The following is a 16,364-nucleotide window of genomic DNA, read 5'->3' as shown; positions in this document are numbered from 1 at the left end:
ACTGGAGATGAGGCTGAGGGTCACATTTATTTTGAGGTAACCTTTCCCTGGCTGCATTTTTAGACTTTCAAATCTCTTTCCTCCTATTCCTAGCAGGGGCCCAGACTCCAAGCTTTTATTTTAAGATGAGTGTCTATCCCTCTTAAGCAAAATATGAAGCAAAATCTGCAAGCACCTGTCTAAGCAATTTCCATGAAATGAGCAAGTCTTGCTGCTCGTCTCTGTTTTTCACCAGTAAGTTAAGTCAGAGCTGTGACTGATGAATTGCTTGAGTTCCTAAAGAGCTTGTTTTCTCAGCCCCTTTAATGCACTTTCCCTCCTTTTATTTTCTAAGCAGAAATTTAACACATTAACCTTTGTACAGAAATACAATTATAGGAAAAACTTCACCATGGTCAAACTCTCATTTTATTAAGCCATACACCCCATAGTAGCCACTGTGCGGCTGGCACCCTGAGCACTCTCAAAATTCGTCTTTCGCTCCAAAAATGTTGGTAACTTCTGTTTATTTAAAATGCTAGTTATACTTACTCTCTGTTCTATGACAAGTTGGCATGCAAAAATTCTATTGGTTGAATTACTAATGCAGGTATATAATTTTAAAATCTGGACATCTGTTGAAGTTGTCCGTTTTTCATTACAGTTTGCCTACTGCTTCTAAGCAGCATCTGCAACCATTTCCCAAATTATTTCAGAACGTATTTCCCTAAATGCCAGTTGCTGGTATTTGCAGGTGGGGAGAGAGCACACTTACATTCAGAATCTGGCTGTCCACAGTGAGAACCGAGTGCTGGATGAGAGGGTCCTGATTCAGTAGGACTCTTACTATGTTTTTAAAAATGCCCTCTCGATACAATCTTTTTCATTTTTTAAAGCCTTTATTTTCTTATTGAGACTACAAAGTGAACCATCTTAAAACTGATAAAATACAAATATGTCTATGCAATTCGTTTGGGGATTGTGAGTGGCAGAGTTTTCAATGTTTTAACTCCGTGGTGCCTTTACATGCCTACCCCAAGACCTTCTGGTGAAGGGTAGGAACTCAGATATTTCTCTAGTAGTAGTTTTATTCATCTCTGGTTCTTCGCATTTGACAACTAATAGTAGGCCATTCCACCAAGCTACATGGATTATTTCCATCCCGGCCAGTTATTGTAAGAACTGCAACATTACTAAAAGTGCCAGCCTTTCCCTTCCCTCATTTTTCCTTTTTCCTTGCATCTTTTCGACTGTAACCTTGAGGACAAGGGCAGTCTTTGTGTCTCTACTGATCTGCAAGCTCCCTTGTGACCATTTAAAGTTGAAGAGTAGTACAAAAAAGCTTTTTATAGATAAAATTGAGTGTGCTTACCAGTCACTAAATTAATTCAGCAAATCCCATTTCTACTAGTTTCATGTGAACTAGGTGCCCATCTTCATATACAAACACGGTATGCTCTGGTGAGTGCGTCTGCAAGTAAGATATACGGCAAACATCAACAGGCAACATTTGAGAATCAGTACGTATTAGAGTTTCCAAAACTATACAATGAGGAGAGTTCTAAACTTCTGTTCTTGGCTATCCAAATCTTGTCTGCTTCCTAAGCAAAACTCAATTATAGAGGGGTGGCACACAGCTGGAGTGAGTTTGATGAAACTAATCCAAGACAGAATTGTAGGCTTTCACTAAGGAGTGTTCTGCGAGAATACTGACACCCCCCGCCTCACAAAAAGCCCCAAATATGGAAGTGATGTTTTACAGGCAACATTTATCACTCTTGCACAGACTATGGTATTTAATTTTAAAAGTAACCAGTAGAAATTGGTATAACCCCCCCCCCAAAAGAACAAATCTTCATTTTGTCCAATGTGAAACATAACTGGCTGGCTGGATAAAGTTGTCTACTTTTATGCTTAGTGCAGTGCCTGCAGTTTTTTTTTAAAAGGTACATAGATAACAAATACAGTGGTGCCCTGCAAGACGAATGCCTTGCAAGACGGAAAACCCGCTAGACGAAAGGGTTTTCCGTTTTGGAGGTGCTTCGCAAAACGAATTTCCTATGGGCTTGCTTCGCAAGACGAAAATGTCTTGCGAGTTCCTGCAGGTTCCCCCCCTTTTTTCTAAGCCGCTTATCTGCTTATCCGCTAAAAGCTGCTAAAAGCGCTAATCCGCTAAGCCGTCAATGGGCTTGCTTCGCAAGACGAAAAAACCGCTAGACGAAGAGACTCGCGGAACGGATTCTTTTCGTCTTGCAAGGCACCGCTGTACCTGTCCAGAATGGGAAAAGGTAGTGGAGGATGGGGGGAGGAATGATTGAGGAGGGGACAGGAAAGCACAGCTGAGATACATCCAGTGGTGTGGACAGCAAATTGCAGAATAATAAGCCTTATGAATGAAAAAAAAGGACTGGGCTAAAGCTTGCCCCCCCCCAAGTCCTCTAAAAATCATTCAGAGGGAATCATATGAATGAGACAGCAAGAATTGAAGTGCTGGTTCAAATTGGCCTTGGAACTTAATTTGTGTACAGGGGACACTCAACTTACATGGGGGTTGCATTCCAGGGATAGTGTGTAAAGCCAAAATCTTTTGTATAGTTTGAAACACAATGGGTTCAATGGTGGGTGGGAGTGCTGTTCTTTTCCCCCCAGACACCCTCCCCCTTTTAATTTTTTTTAAATCAAGAACGTAAAGCTGAATGTGTACAAGTTAAATATGTGTAAGTTGCAAGTTACTTGTATTTATTTATTGCAGTCCTATCCCACCCAAAGGATCCCAGGGTAATAAACAATGAAACAGCAAAATAATACTGTTTTCATTTAAAAACATTTTAAAAGATCAAATATCCTGATCGCTAAGTAATTTCAAGGTTGCCAGGAACAATACATTTCAGCCATTAGATGTCTGGGTGAACAGTAACCTTTTAAAATTCCACCTGAATACTGAAAGTGGGAAAGGGAATTTACAGTTAAGTCTGTGGATGGGAAGAGTTGGCTGGGATAAAATAAGGGAAGACTTTACCAGTGAAGAAGCATAGAGATTTTTCCCTTGGAAGCAGTCTATCATGGTCCACAATGCTTCCATGCTCCATTCGGAACAATACGGAATTTTTGTGTGTGACTCACACAAAGCTGGTTTAAATCCAGCCAGCAGAACTTTGAACGCTTGAGCAGGATACTGCATGAACTCAGGAGGAAGCTGACGTAACCTGAGGCAAAATTAAAGTCAGTGAATAACACTATTCAAGATGACAGACCGCAAGCAATTTGTTAGCTGCTGCAAAGTGGTGGTAAAAGGATGTTAATATGTATATTCAGTACAGACCAATTTCCGATCATAGTTTCACCTGTCTTGAATAGCAATTTGCACTAATACATGAGCAATGTATAGATTTACCTGCTTGTGGGCACTGTTTCGCTGGATCCATAGTCAACAAATTCCACCATAATCAAAAGAGGATTGCATTCATGAATTGAGATGAGCTTTGCCCGATACCAGAAGCCATCACTGTACTTTGCAAGGCAAGGCATGTCTAACAAAGGGAGAAAAGCTGTTTAAATTTCAGCACCCAATGCTGCAATCTGACTAACCTGCAATCTGGATCTGGCTCCCAAGTTTTATGCACCCCCGCTGCTTTTTTAAAATAAAGTTAATTTGCAGAGGTTTTCTAAACTGACTGCTCTCATAAGTTCTCTACTGTGATACCAAAAGGTTCTGTGCCCCCAAATGTGTACCAATTCTTTTTTTAAAAAGGGTTTTTGATCGTGCCCACTTTGATATGCAGAGGGTTGATCATGGGTGAGTAAAGTCCTCCAGCTGAAAAAAGGGTACCCCCTCTTATAACCATTTATATTGCATCATGGATCACCTTTAGCTAAGCAAAACTGGGAAGGCATTAAATACAATTATCCAAAGGAATTGATTTAGGCTTGCGTTCTATGTCCTACTGATCTTCCAACATTCAGCTTCATTGGATGGCTCCCTAGCTATCACATCTCATAATAGTAGAAACTGTAGATAAAGTTTTGCAGATGGCTACTGTGTGCCAGAAACACTCCACGGCTGTCACCTCCTTTCCCAGTTATCACGATCTGTTTTTTTTTATGTCCTGCAAGAAGTGGAGTGACAGCTAAACCCACTTGAGAGACTTCCAACACCCGAAGAACAGAATAACACACATCAAAATCCCCTACTATATTTTAATAAATACTTTCTATAGTTTAATGGAGCCCAGTATTTATCATGAGATACTTTCATGATTAGTGATGCTTCAGCTAAATTCTTGCAACCTCATGGTACAGTGGTACCTCGGGTTAAGTACTTAATTCGTTCCGGAGGTCTGTTCTTAACCTGAAGCACCACTTTAGCTAATGGGGCCTCCTGAAGCATCATCCTGAAGCAAAGTTCTTAACCTGAGGTACTATTTCTGGGTTAGCGGGTGTCTGTAACCTGAAGCGTATGTAACCTGAAGCGTATGTAACCCGAGGTACCACTGTACTAGCATCAGTGTAATCTGAAGTTCAGCAGAAACTCAGAGAATTCATAGCATAGTTTTTTTATAGCAACAAGCATAAATGAACAGCTTTCAGGAGTTTGTATGCTGTGAACCGCCCTGAGATCTATGGGTATAGGGCGGTGTACAAATTTAATAAGTAAGTCTGTTTTCCCTTATTGATTCTGAATGCAAGCAGACTGTAGGGAAGTTTTGTTCTAAAGTAGTTAAGTAACTTTTCACCTTCAATTACAGAATGTATAAATGCAAATTACCAAGAAATAATACAGTGGACGCTTGGGTTGTGAACGTGATCCGTGCGGGATGCATGTCCGCAACCCGCAGAAGCGTCTGCGTATGCGTGGGTTGTGATTTGGCACTTCTGCGCATGTGCGACCGCCGAAACCGGTCTGTAACCCGAAAAAACTCAACCTGAAGCATATGCAACCCGAGGTATCACTGTATACCTTTCCGAAAATCAGTTAGGAAAGGGATGGACTCCAAGTTCTGATTACACCGTCTCAAGGCTTGGTCTAGAGTTTCAACGTCCCCACTGACTTCTGTATCATCTTCATGGTTGGGACTGTCTTGCTGATCAATGGTAATGTACACCTAGGGCACAGTAATTGGTGTCATATATCAAAAATATATATCAAAGATCTTGAAGTGAGAGCATCGTCCAACATACAGGATGCGCCAGTCTCCCAGTTTTGACTATCTGAATGGGATCAATACTAGAAATACTAGCAATTGCCCATGGCAAGTGCCCATAGACCATAGACAGCTTCTTAGGCAGTCTCACCTCATGCTTTGAAAGCTATTGTTATACATCTCAAACAATGGATGTGACTATTTATGAAGGATCCTAATTCTCACAAGTTCAAGTTCGAAAACACAGGATGAGCTGCTGTGAAAGGATGCAATTACAACAGACCCGATAACAGCAAAAATATTTACTTCACCACGATACCTCATTAGGTGACACAACATGTGTTACTTTAATTGGAAAAAGTTCTCCAAGAACAGGCAGCGATGGCGAGGTATAGGGTGGCAGTAGGGGAGTATCTACTTCAGACATCAGTAACTCCTAGGAAAAAGGAGGAAGCAGGAAATCTTTATGTGCCTAGAGATGCAAGCAGCAGCAATGTGAGCTGTGCACAGAGAATGACAAGGAATGCAACTTGGGTGCACATGAATAAAGTTGGTGCCAGTGATGTCATGGAGACTGTTCTGTGCAAGACTCACTATTCAGATTGGTGTGCTATTGGGGGAGCAAGGAATAGAGCTTGTCTGCACTGTTTTAAAATGCAGTATGATGCATTTCATTAAATATGTCCGATTTTGGCTAATCACCAATGACTACACACTTAATGTACACCCTATCCCAAAACCCACTTTCAGGAAAGGCATCAGAACTGATCCAATGTCTCCCCCACCGCAAAAACCTTACAGACTTGATCCACTCAAAACAAACTATAATGGATGTTAGTGGCTGGGCTGGAGTCACAAAAGTTGGTAGATACCAAACTGGCTTCAAAACATTATCAAGCTTGAAAACCAAGAAATCTATTGACATATTTTAACGTTTACCTCATGACTGATTTCACAGTTTTGCTCCAAATGATCTTCACTGCAATAGGTTATATCCTAGAACATATGAGAAGGTAAGAAGTTGTTTTAATTTCTAAAAGTATATTAACTGACTTGCAAGCTAATGCCTGCAGCAGTGGTTTGTCTCAAAACATTTTCAATCTCTTGGATTGCCATCTAGCACTCTGGAAAAAAATAAAATTCATGCCAAAAATCAGGGCTAATGTGGTGCATAATGCACTTGTGCAGCTACAATACAGGCCCTTAAACGAAACCATTAACACCTTATTATAACTGCAGGGTGGGGACCAAATGTGGACAAACTACCCCCAGGAACACGTGTCCCCCACCTGAGGTACTACCCTTAATTTTGAGCTTGTTACCTTTTTACATACATCTTGCATTTGGTAGCAAATTGCTTTTGGATATAATAAGGAATTACATTGTTTGATTTGCCAGCCATTGCAACAGTATTAAGTACCAACTGAAAACACTGGATATGACGTGGAAGAACTGTAATGCAGGAAAAATAGCCACACTAACTAACATACACATGTTAAGCTTTATATAAATCTTAAGAGCTGAAAGAAAAGGTTACCAGTTTTGGCATGTGACCGACATCATCTTCACTAATGCAATGTTTATGGTACGCCATGAAAGATGAGAGCGACATTCCAGAGAAACAGAGTTTAACAGATACTTTATCCCATGGGTTGTCTGAGTGTTCCTGTTAAAGCCAGGCAAAAGATTACTGCATTATCAATTCTGCTACTGTTTTAACCTCAAAAAGTGGGCCTATGGCTGAACAGAACAAAGCTACTCACAGAACCCTGGAGAACAGATACACCAAGAACAACCACCACAGGTTTGTGGTTCTTGATTCTATGTATCAGTGCTCAAGTGGAAGCATAGAAAAAGCAAAGCATCGGGCACAGTACAATTCCATTGCTAACTAAGTGGCATGTATCTTACTCCTGAGTATTTCCTCCTAATGTTTTTCATATTTGTTTCTAACATTTTATGGTTCTGTTATTTGTCTGATATCACTCTTGATAATAACATGGCTTGTTCTGTAGCTCTGTGTCTTACACCATCCCCTAATTTCGTAATTAGTAACCCAGCAGTTTGATTCAAAGCATATTAATATTCACATTTCAATACAGTAAGCTTGCATCTTATGCAAGGGTTCAGTTCCAAGGTAAGCCAGGAACCTTTGGACCCCCCCAATGCTTCTTGTCCAGCTTTGGGAAGGCAGTGCAAGAGTGCCAGCAGGGTCCTAGAGTCCCCGCACCTCTTTTCCAAGCCTACTAAGTGCTTGTTTAGCTTTGGGAGGGAGGGCTCTGGGTAAAAGGTAAAGGACCCCGGACGGTTAAGTCCAGTCAAAGGCGGCTATGGGGTGCAGCACTCATCTCGCTTTCAGCCGAGGGAGCCAGTGTTTGCCCACAGACAGCTTTCTGGGTCATGTGGCCAGCATGACTAAACCGCTTCTGACGCAACGGAACACTGTGACGGAAGCCAGAGTGCATGGACACGCCGTCTACCTTCCCGGCGCAGTGGTACCACTTTATCTACTTACACTGGTGTGCTTTTGAATTGCTAGGTTGACAGGAGCTGAGACCCTGCCAGAGCCCTTCCCAAATCCAGGTAAGCCTGTGGACCACAGCTTTGTGCAGGTGTGGGGGAGGAGTAATAAATAAACAGGGAATTGGTTCCCTAGGGAGCCTCTTCAGCGCGCCCCAGGCTTCGGAATGCAGGCAGCTCTCCGGGAAACCCTGGAGCGCAGGCAGCTCCCGAGGGTTGCGCAGAGCTTCCTGAAGCCTGGAGACCGAGAGGGGTTGGTGCGCACCGACTCCTCTCGTTCTCCAGGCTTCAGCGAAAGCTTGCATTCGCCCCATAGGACGCACACACATTTCCCCTTCATTTTTGGAGGGGGAAAAAGTGCGTCCTATAGGGTGAAAAATACGGTAAATCCAAAATATGTGCAGCTTACTCTTGGAAGTCTAAGGGAATGATCCGACAAAATCCACTGGCAGAAACGATTTTTGTTGTTGTTGGGGGTGGGGGAATTACTGACTGCAAGAGAAGCAGGATTTTACAAAATTTGTTTTTATGCTCACCATAATATTTATTTCAACGAGCCTTTTCGTAAGTAGTTCTTGAAGAAGTTCAACTGCATCCTGCTGCCAAACAGTTCCAACCTGGATAACCAATGTAGAAAAATCACCAGCACATCAGTAATTATGCAAAAGCACTCAGGACTGGCCCTATCTTGGAGATTAGAATGGTTTCAGCATCATAAGGAAAAAAATTAAGTTTGTTTTAACCGAACGTCAGTTTCTGCTTCACATGCCAAAATGTCTTGTGCAAAGCACCTCCCATGTTCTATATAATTTAAGCCCTGAGGTTTATATAGGAAGTATATGGCAGACAAGACTTCAATTTGCTTTCTGCTAACAGGAATGGTATGTTGGGTTATTGCTCCACCTTCTGACCAAGGCAGGAACAAACACTATGGAGATGGGTTGGGCTCCCATTATGCTCTTGCTGGTTTCCTGCCTTCCTCAAAGTTCAGTTATGTTCATAGTTGCTCCTGTTTATCTATTCTCCTCAGGCTAGTGTCTCCGCAGGCTAGTGAATGGCACTTCAGTCATTACACGAAGCCCAACTTTAATAGTAGTAATAGTAATAGTAGTAGTAGTAGTAATAATAATAATAATAATAATACCGTATTTTTTGCTCTATAAGACTCACCTTTTCCCTCCCAAAAAGTAAGGGGAAATGTGTGTGATTCTTATGGAGCGAATGCAGGCTGCGCAGCTATCCCAGAAGCCAGAACAGCAAGAGGGGTTGCTGCTTTCACTGCACAGCGATCCCTCTTGCTGTTCTGACTTCTGAGATTCAGAATATTTTTTTTCTTGTTTTCCTCCTCCAAAAACTAGGTGTGTCTTGTGGTTTGGTGCATCTCATAGAGCGAAAAATACGGTAATTTTTTATTTATTTATACCCAGCCCATCTGGCTGGGTTTCCCACTCTGGGAGGCTCCCAACTGAATATTAAAAACACAATACAGCATTAAACATTAAAAACTTCCCAACACTTCCCTTTATGTTGATACAGCCTGGGACGTTGTCCAGTGACTATTACATCCATGCTACAGAATGCCATTGTTTAGACTAAGACAGGAAAGCGATACATCAACTTTAATATATTGCTTTGTGGAATAGTCTGCCACCCTTTTAGCACAATCTTTTAAGAGTTTTCTCTTGAGCAGTTTTTCCATTTGCAGAAAATCCAGAAGCGTTCTGGAACTTATGAAGGCACAAGCATAGCATATGTAATTGTTTCTTTGCTCCCTGTTCACAAGACCAGGGGCTTAGTACATTTCAAAATGCAGCCTCTACTCACTGGTATAGTTTTATAGAGCTGACACGGTATGGAAAATGGTGGTATGTCTGCATACAAAACAGTTGGATAGAGATGACATTGAGGAATCTTCTCAATATAGCCATAGTCCAAGTACTGCACCTACACAAAAAGCAACAAAATCAGTAGATTAATTCCCAAGCTTTCATGATGTGATTCTATTCTGTTTTTAAATGCATGCCAGCCAGGCACAACAGACCCATCCTTCGCTTTTTTACCCTAGAGGTCGTTTTGGGAAGTAGGAATGACCTAACTGTTGGGGAAGAGGAGCTATTGAATCTCTTTAAGGTTGTCATGTCTACCTACCCACCCCAGCACCATGGACTACTTGAAAACTGCTGGGCTGCTTAATTATTTTTCTGCCTGTTGTAGCGATTGCAATGCACTATGCTGGATGAGTCTTGATTGCATTTTTCTTGCTTCTTTTATTATATTATATTTTATTGTATTACAATTTGAATTTTTCACAAACATGCTGCAGCTCACGCAGTTTGGGAACTGCTTTAAAGGAAATAAGTACCTCGATTACAAAATCATGAACTGTGGTAGTTCAGCGAAGCTATTTAATAACATGCAAATTTATCAGGACACATGCAAGAATTACAGGCAAAACCTTCTTCCCCCCATATTGTTGTTTAGTCCTTTAGTCGTGTCCGACTCTTCGTGACCCCATGAACCAGAGCACGCCAGGAACGCCTGTCTTCCACTGCCTCTCGCAGTTTGGTCACTCATGCTGGGAGCTTCGAGAACACTGTCCAACCACCCCCCATATTAGTGTGCAACTAATGTATGTGCAATCGTGCCCATCTTGGAAGTGACCCAAAAGTCACAAAAAGGGGCAGGGCGTTTGCAGGCTTTTTCAATGGTGTTTCAAATATACACAATTTCACTAATAATAGTAGTAGTAGTAGTAATAATAATAATTTATTATTTGTACCCCGCCCATCTGGCTGGGTTTCCCCAGGCACTCTGGGCGGCTTCCATAGAAGCCAAAAATACACTAAAATATCATAGATTAAAAACATCCCTGAACAGGGCTGCCTTAAGATGTCTTCTGAATGTCAGGTAGTTATTTAACGCTTTGACATCTGGTGGGAGGGCGTTCCACAGGGCGGGCGCCACTACCGAGAAGGCCCTCTGCCTGGTTCCCTATAGCTTTGCTTCTCGCAATGAGAGAACCGCCAGAAGGCCCTCGGTGCTGGACCTCAGCGTCCGGGCAGAACGATGGGGGTGGAGACACTCCTTCAGGTATACTTAAACGTGCGCTGCCTTGGAACACAACCCCTGTGTAAATGGGGGCTTGCCTGTACTCAAGTGTTATCTCCTGGATCTCCCAGTTAGCTTCCTTTGTTTCATCTATGGAATTTCTCAATCACTTGTTATACAACACTCAGAGCTTTACAGACACAACGTTCTACCACGTTCTTTACTCCTCCTGGGCTTAAGGAAAAGTTTTGACACAGAATAATGACCACCCCTACACTTGCCTGATACGTAATGTGGCGAGGTGGTAGCAAACATACCTTACTTCTAATCAAAACTCATACTAAGAGGCCATGATAGGAACACATGAATATGCCTTATCCCAAACAAGACCACTGATCCATCTAGCTTAGTACTGTCAACACCAACTCCTGCTTCGGGCAGGAGAGAGTCCCAGAGCTCCCTGGAGATGCTAGGAATGAGCTAGGGTCCTTCTGCATGCCAAGCAGATACTCAGCTACTGAGCTTTGGTTCCTCCCCATCAAGGGAATGCAATTATTGTCACACCAGTCTTACCTTGGTAATGCCACAGCCAACTTCCAAAACTTCCCCTCGATACCACAATGTATCTGCTGCTCTTACAACACAAGCTTCTCCCTTTTTCCAACTGTAGGGTTCCAAAAGACCTAGACATTTGAAGTTCTTCTGTATATCGTTCATCAGAGTATTTAGCTGCTGCTCTGGAGAAAAATGCCAAGAAGGGAGCTTTGTTAAAGCTATTTATATGATCATTTTCAACCAAGTTCCATATATTCGTATAGTGGAATATCAATATAATGGCTTAACGGAATAATTTAAGAGTTGGAACATAAAATGTATTTGAATAAAATGCTAAATTTCCTTGAGGTATGAGTGGCAGCATTATTTACACTTTAGGAGAGGCTGGTCTAGTTCAGAGAAAGTAGAAACAGTCAAGAAAGAGGCAATCCTTCTCCCAGGGGAGAACTTTTTGGGAGGGCATCTTTCTCCACTGTTTCTACTCTCCATGGAATAGACCTGCCTCTGCTACTGTAAAAATGCTACCTCTAAATATAAATTACTGGCATTGTATTTTTTTATTATTAAAAAAAGCAGGTACTCATTTAAATACTGCATGTATAGGAAAGTTTTTAATGTTTGATCTTTTATTGTGTTTTTAATATCCTGTTGGAAGCTGCCCAGAGTGGCTAGGGAGGCCCAGCCAGATGGGTGGGATATAATAATAATTATTATTTTGTACAAAATAGGACTGTCTGTTAACTAACTGACCGTGTGTGCAAAGTACTATGATAGGGATTGTAACAGAAATGAGAGAAGCCAGTTTACAGCTAACACATGGCTAGCAATGGACTCCTGTGACATTCAATTATACAAATCCAAATTTGTCACAACTTTTGCTGGAGCAGGTGCAGTTAAAGGCACCCTCTTTCATTTATGGAAGGCATAGGCCAGTTTCCCATACTTGGGAAAAATCATTCCTAGCTAGCAGGACCAGTAGGTCAGGCATGATGGGAATTGTAGTTCAAAAACAGCTAGAGACCCAAGTTTGGGGAAAACTGGTCTAGGCAATAGTGCAGACTTCCTTTTTCCAGCAATTTGTAGTACTTGATCCTATTCCGCTGCTCCCTCTTTAGAATGAATAGTGTCATATAAAAGATTTGATACTCAATTTCCTAGTGGCTGCCAGACCTGAAATCATGGCTTACTCAAGGATCTGAGTGGCTGCTCAATTAATAGTTTGTGTGCTAGGGTCTGGCAACTGGCTCTGGCTGAAAAATTAACTAAGTAGAAAAGCTGGGGAAGAAATACACACAGATAAGTTCTCAGCAACACGGTTCCAATTTGTTATATATGTAAGTACTGAGAAAAAACACTTTGGCGACCAGCGAACAATGTCTCCTCTTCGTATCTGAAGAAGTGTGCATGCACACGAAAGCTCATACCAAGAACTGACTTAGTTGGTCTTTAAGGTGCTACTGGAAGGAATTTGTTTTGTTTTGACTATGGCAGACCAACACAGCTACCTATCTGTTCCTTTTGGAGGGACTCTGGTTTCTGGTCTCAAAGTTTGTTTCCTTTCTCTGCATCCAACTCTGGCTGCTTTTCCTGCAAGGCTGTTGAGCTGTGGCACACAGCTCAGTTTATGTTGTTTTGCAAGGTTTGTGTTGTATTTTAGTGATACATATCAGTAACAATCAAGTATTAAGAAAACTGTGTACTAATGCTGCAATTGCATATCATCACTGCTGTATACAACATTTCCCCTTTTACCTTGTGACTTTGGAATCACATAAATAGTTCCCGTGTCTGAAACGCAGCTGACTACAGCACTGAAGACAAGTGAGGTGGGGACAGCTGGTGGTTTGTAGGTTTCAACCGTTACAGGGCAAGTCAAAGAGACCTTCAATTCTTGCTCTTTGTGATCTGTGATCGAAGGATCAACGTCTTTCTCTGGTTTGGAAGAGGTTGGTGTACATTCTGTGCCTGCAAGCAATTGGCTTACGTCTACATTCTCTTGCTGGAAGGGTGTGTCAGGTAGCTTCTCAAGGGATGCTGTACTAGGTGCTCGAAGGGAGCTTCAACAGAAAATATGTCAGCAAGTAAAGGAATCAAATCACATTCAAGCTTTAATTTTATTTCTAGCCCAAACACTTTTTCAGGCCAATTCTTTTCTTGAATTCTGCAGCTTAGGAAAGTTACTAAGGGGACCTGACCCTGAACTTACCTACTCATGGGGCAACTTTGACAGGTGGGTAAGACCACCTGCCTATCATTCACCCAACACCACGAAGAAATTATCTCCATCTGGCTTTTCCAAAGAGCTAGATGACACTTGGTGAAAAATACCCTCTAATACCTTTCTTAAAGAGTTCTAGTGCTAATTAGTCCTCAATACTATTGATAAACTAAACAGAGTCTGGTTGTCTGAGGTGCTAGCAGCTGTTGGCTTTCTTAGGAATTAGTAACATTAAACTTGCTTCAAGTAACAAATAATACTTCACATTTATATAGTTCATTTCAAATGTTCAAAGCTTTTTTATATAAAGCATCTCAGTTATTACAATGTTTCTCTGAACAAAGGAAGGAAATGAACTTAGGCTTCAATAGGAAGGAAGTGCTAAATACTTCCTTTGAAGTCACACTATTTCCTGCCTTCAAGCGATAGGGAGTGCAAAACTCACTTGGAGACATCCAGCACCCAAGAGAGCATAAATATTCTGAAAAATGCATACCTTCTTTTTCTAAATGCCAAACCTTCTTTAATCATGTATTCCGAAATGTCAGTATATAGCCCTCCATCTTTGCTAAAAACTTTCACAGGTAAAGGTGACGTGTTACTTTCCTGGGATAAAACATACTTCTTGTAAGAAAAGGCAGCTATTGTTCGTTTTGTATTACTACTATAAAGTGAAACAAGGTTCTTCAGTGTGCAACAACTGGCCAAACCATCAAATTAATACACAGCGAACTGCTAGTTTACTGACATATGTCAGGAAATGCAACAAATCCTAGATATTTGTGCTGAGTTCACAACTTCTATATATTAGTAAATGAAATTGTAAACAGGCACAAGCTTCTGTGAGAAGAGTATGGCTAACTTTCCAAAAATATGTATTTATGATTGGACAGAAGAAGTACTGGATTACCAGATTGAGGAATAAATGGGAAAGGAATTGGGCAGACTATTATTATTAAATTAGTATACTGCCCTTCATCTGTAAATTGCAGGGCATTTCACAGCATAAAAATGTAAGATAAAAACACAAAACAAGATCAAATTTTAGACCTTAAAAGACCAATTGGGTGAAGATTATTGAGAAATGTTTAGAACTGAGGCATCTTCTGTTTATTTAAAATGTGTTCCCTTCACCACCAGGCCTGATTTAAACTATCCTGAGCGAGTGACAGAATTTGGGAACCCTCCATATTCTAACTGATGGGATAGGCAATTAGAAAGCCAAGTCCTTCCATCCAGACTTAAGACAATAATTTGTATTCCCAGATGTTTTTACAGCTAGGACATTAACATACATCATACAGAACAACTGAAGAGAATGTTGTTGACATCTCTGCACAATACTCTTTGCTAGATATTGAACACTGGCCTAGATGTCACCCTGTTTGCAGATAAACCAGATAGCTATCTTGAATATTTGGACACAGCCATAACCTTTCTTGCAGGAGGGAGTGACCAACACCAAATGAAGGGTTCTGGGATGCAGAATATCAACTGCAACCTCCCAACAGTGTTACTTCACCCCCAAAGGCACACTCCTCCATTGCCTCTTGAAACAGATGGATGCCAACCAAAGTATTTGCTTGTAGAGCAGGCTCATAACTTAGGTGGATTTTACTTGCACAGTTTCAACTTTACACGCTTGGTGGCTGGCCGGTTGAAATCACAAATTAAATGCCAAAAATTTTATGCCAGGAAGGGCTTGCTGTCAAGTCAACGTGTCCTTAAAATGATCTGCCCGCTCCCTCAACATAAGCTGGCAAGTTTTCACTAAACTCGATGGTTTCCAAAGGAGACTTTGATGTTGGCTGAAGTGTTCTTAGCCAACTACCTGATTCATCGTCATTACTTAACCAACTGGATTCTATCACAGCAGCCAGATTGTGCTCTTTTCACTACAGGGAGAAGCTAGTAAAAATACTTGCCAATTCTAGTTCTAACGAAGCAGAACCACACATACATTTTGTCACTTCCTCCCTAGAGAGAAGTGTTCAAGGTTGTGTGAGCTAAGGCATATTCTAAGTCTTCATCCAGACAGAATCTTGGGGGCCCGAAGTAATAGAGGGACACGTTCCAGTATCTTAGCCAACTACATACTCCACGTTTCAGTTGTACAAAGAGGTTACAATTCTCCCCCCAAAAAACTTGCACTGGTAAATCAGACATTTACTACTACAAAGCTCTCTATTAAAGTTAGGCCTCTACCACTACTAACCTGTATTATTAGGTTTACCACAGCTCCAGTTAAGTAACGTGCAAGAACATCGCAGGCAGTTCCTGTCCACTGCTCAGTCCCACCAGCTGGTCTAAAACAAGATGCATAGGGAGGAATAAAAATCATTTCATCTCAAATGATACCCTCTCCCCTATTGTTCATACAATTGCTGGAGAGGACACAGATCTTCTGGCAGGCAGAACATCTGTAACAGCATCAGTTCGATTAAGCATTATATTTTTCAATTGCCCAGTGAGTCTCATTCCTTATTTTAAAAATATAGAGAAAGTCTTGTTGACAAATACAAATGCTGCCCAAGGAGCACTGGAAATGGCCACTCCTAGTGTTTCTACATGGTATGTGAACACATGGTATAGCAGATACAGGTTTGGGCACCCTGCTTCAGGCCCAAGTTCAAATCCCAACACCGCTGCAACACTTGCAGAATGGGAGAAAGCATGTTCCAGAACTGAATGAAACGGACACTTTACCTTATGTCTGTTAGTGAGCACTCTATTGCAAGAGGCTTGTGCATCTTCAGATTCTGCTCAAGTTCTCTTAGGGAGACAGTATCTATAGTTTTAGTTATGCCAAAGTCAATGAGGAACACCTGCAAAAGACAGGTGTAAGAAAAATACAGTTCTTCAATAGCCCAAATTAGACTTATCACGGACCTACAAAACTCTGC

The 16,364-nt window shown here is 41.4% G+C and overlaps 1 protein-coding gene across 2 annotated transcripts in view; it reads right to left on the bottom strand.

The window, feature by feature from the left end:
• RNF17 (ring finger protein 17) overlaps positions 1-16,364 on the bottom strand; it is a 45,862-nt gene that overhangs the window by 314 nt on the left and 29,184 nt on the right. For both annotated transcript variants that reach the window (XM_081860050.1, XM_081860051.1), the window contains 14 exons: positions 16,168-16,286; positions 15,677-15,767; positions 13,958-14,067; positions 12,996-13,300; positions 11,262-11,425; positions 9,465-9,584; positions 8,177-8,257; positions 6,658-6,786; positions 6,060-6,116; positions 5,440-5,556; positions 4,937-5,081; positions 3,374-3,509; positions 2,999-3,185; positions 1,352-1,450 (listed from right to left, as the gene is read on the bottom strand). In XM_081860050.1, the coding sequence (XP_081716176.1) occupies positions 1,358-1,450; positions 2,999-3,185; positions 3,374-3,509; positions 4,937-5,081; positions 5,440-5,556; positions 6,060-6,116; positions 6,658-6,786; positions 8,177-8,257; positions 9,465-9,584; positions 11,262-11,425; positions 12,996-13,300; positions 13,958-14,067; positions 15,677-15,767; positions 16,168-16,286 (1,854 nt within the window). In that variant the 3' untranslated portion in view covers positions 1,352-1,357. The remainder of the gene's footprint in view (positions 1-1,351; positions 1,451-2,998; positions 3,186-3,373; positions 3,510-4,936; positions 5,082-5,439; positions 5,557-6,059; positions 6,117-6,657; positions 6,787-8,176; positions 8,258-9,464; positions 9,585-11,261; positions 11,426-12,995; positions 13,301-13,957; positions 14,068-15,676; positions 15,768-16,167; positions 16,287-16,364) is intronic.

This window comes from Podarcis erhardii (genome assembly GCF_964252035.2).
Source record: "Podarcis erhardii genome assembly, chromosome: 4".
Lineage (NCBI taxonomy): Eukaryota > Metazoa > Chordata > Lepidosauria > Squamata > Lacertidae > Podarcis > Podarcis erhardii.
Note: the sequence above shows the minus strand (reverse complement) of the source record. Positions and strands in the feature narration are given on the sequence as shown.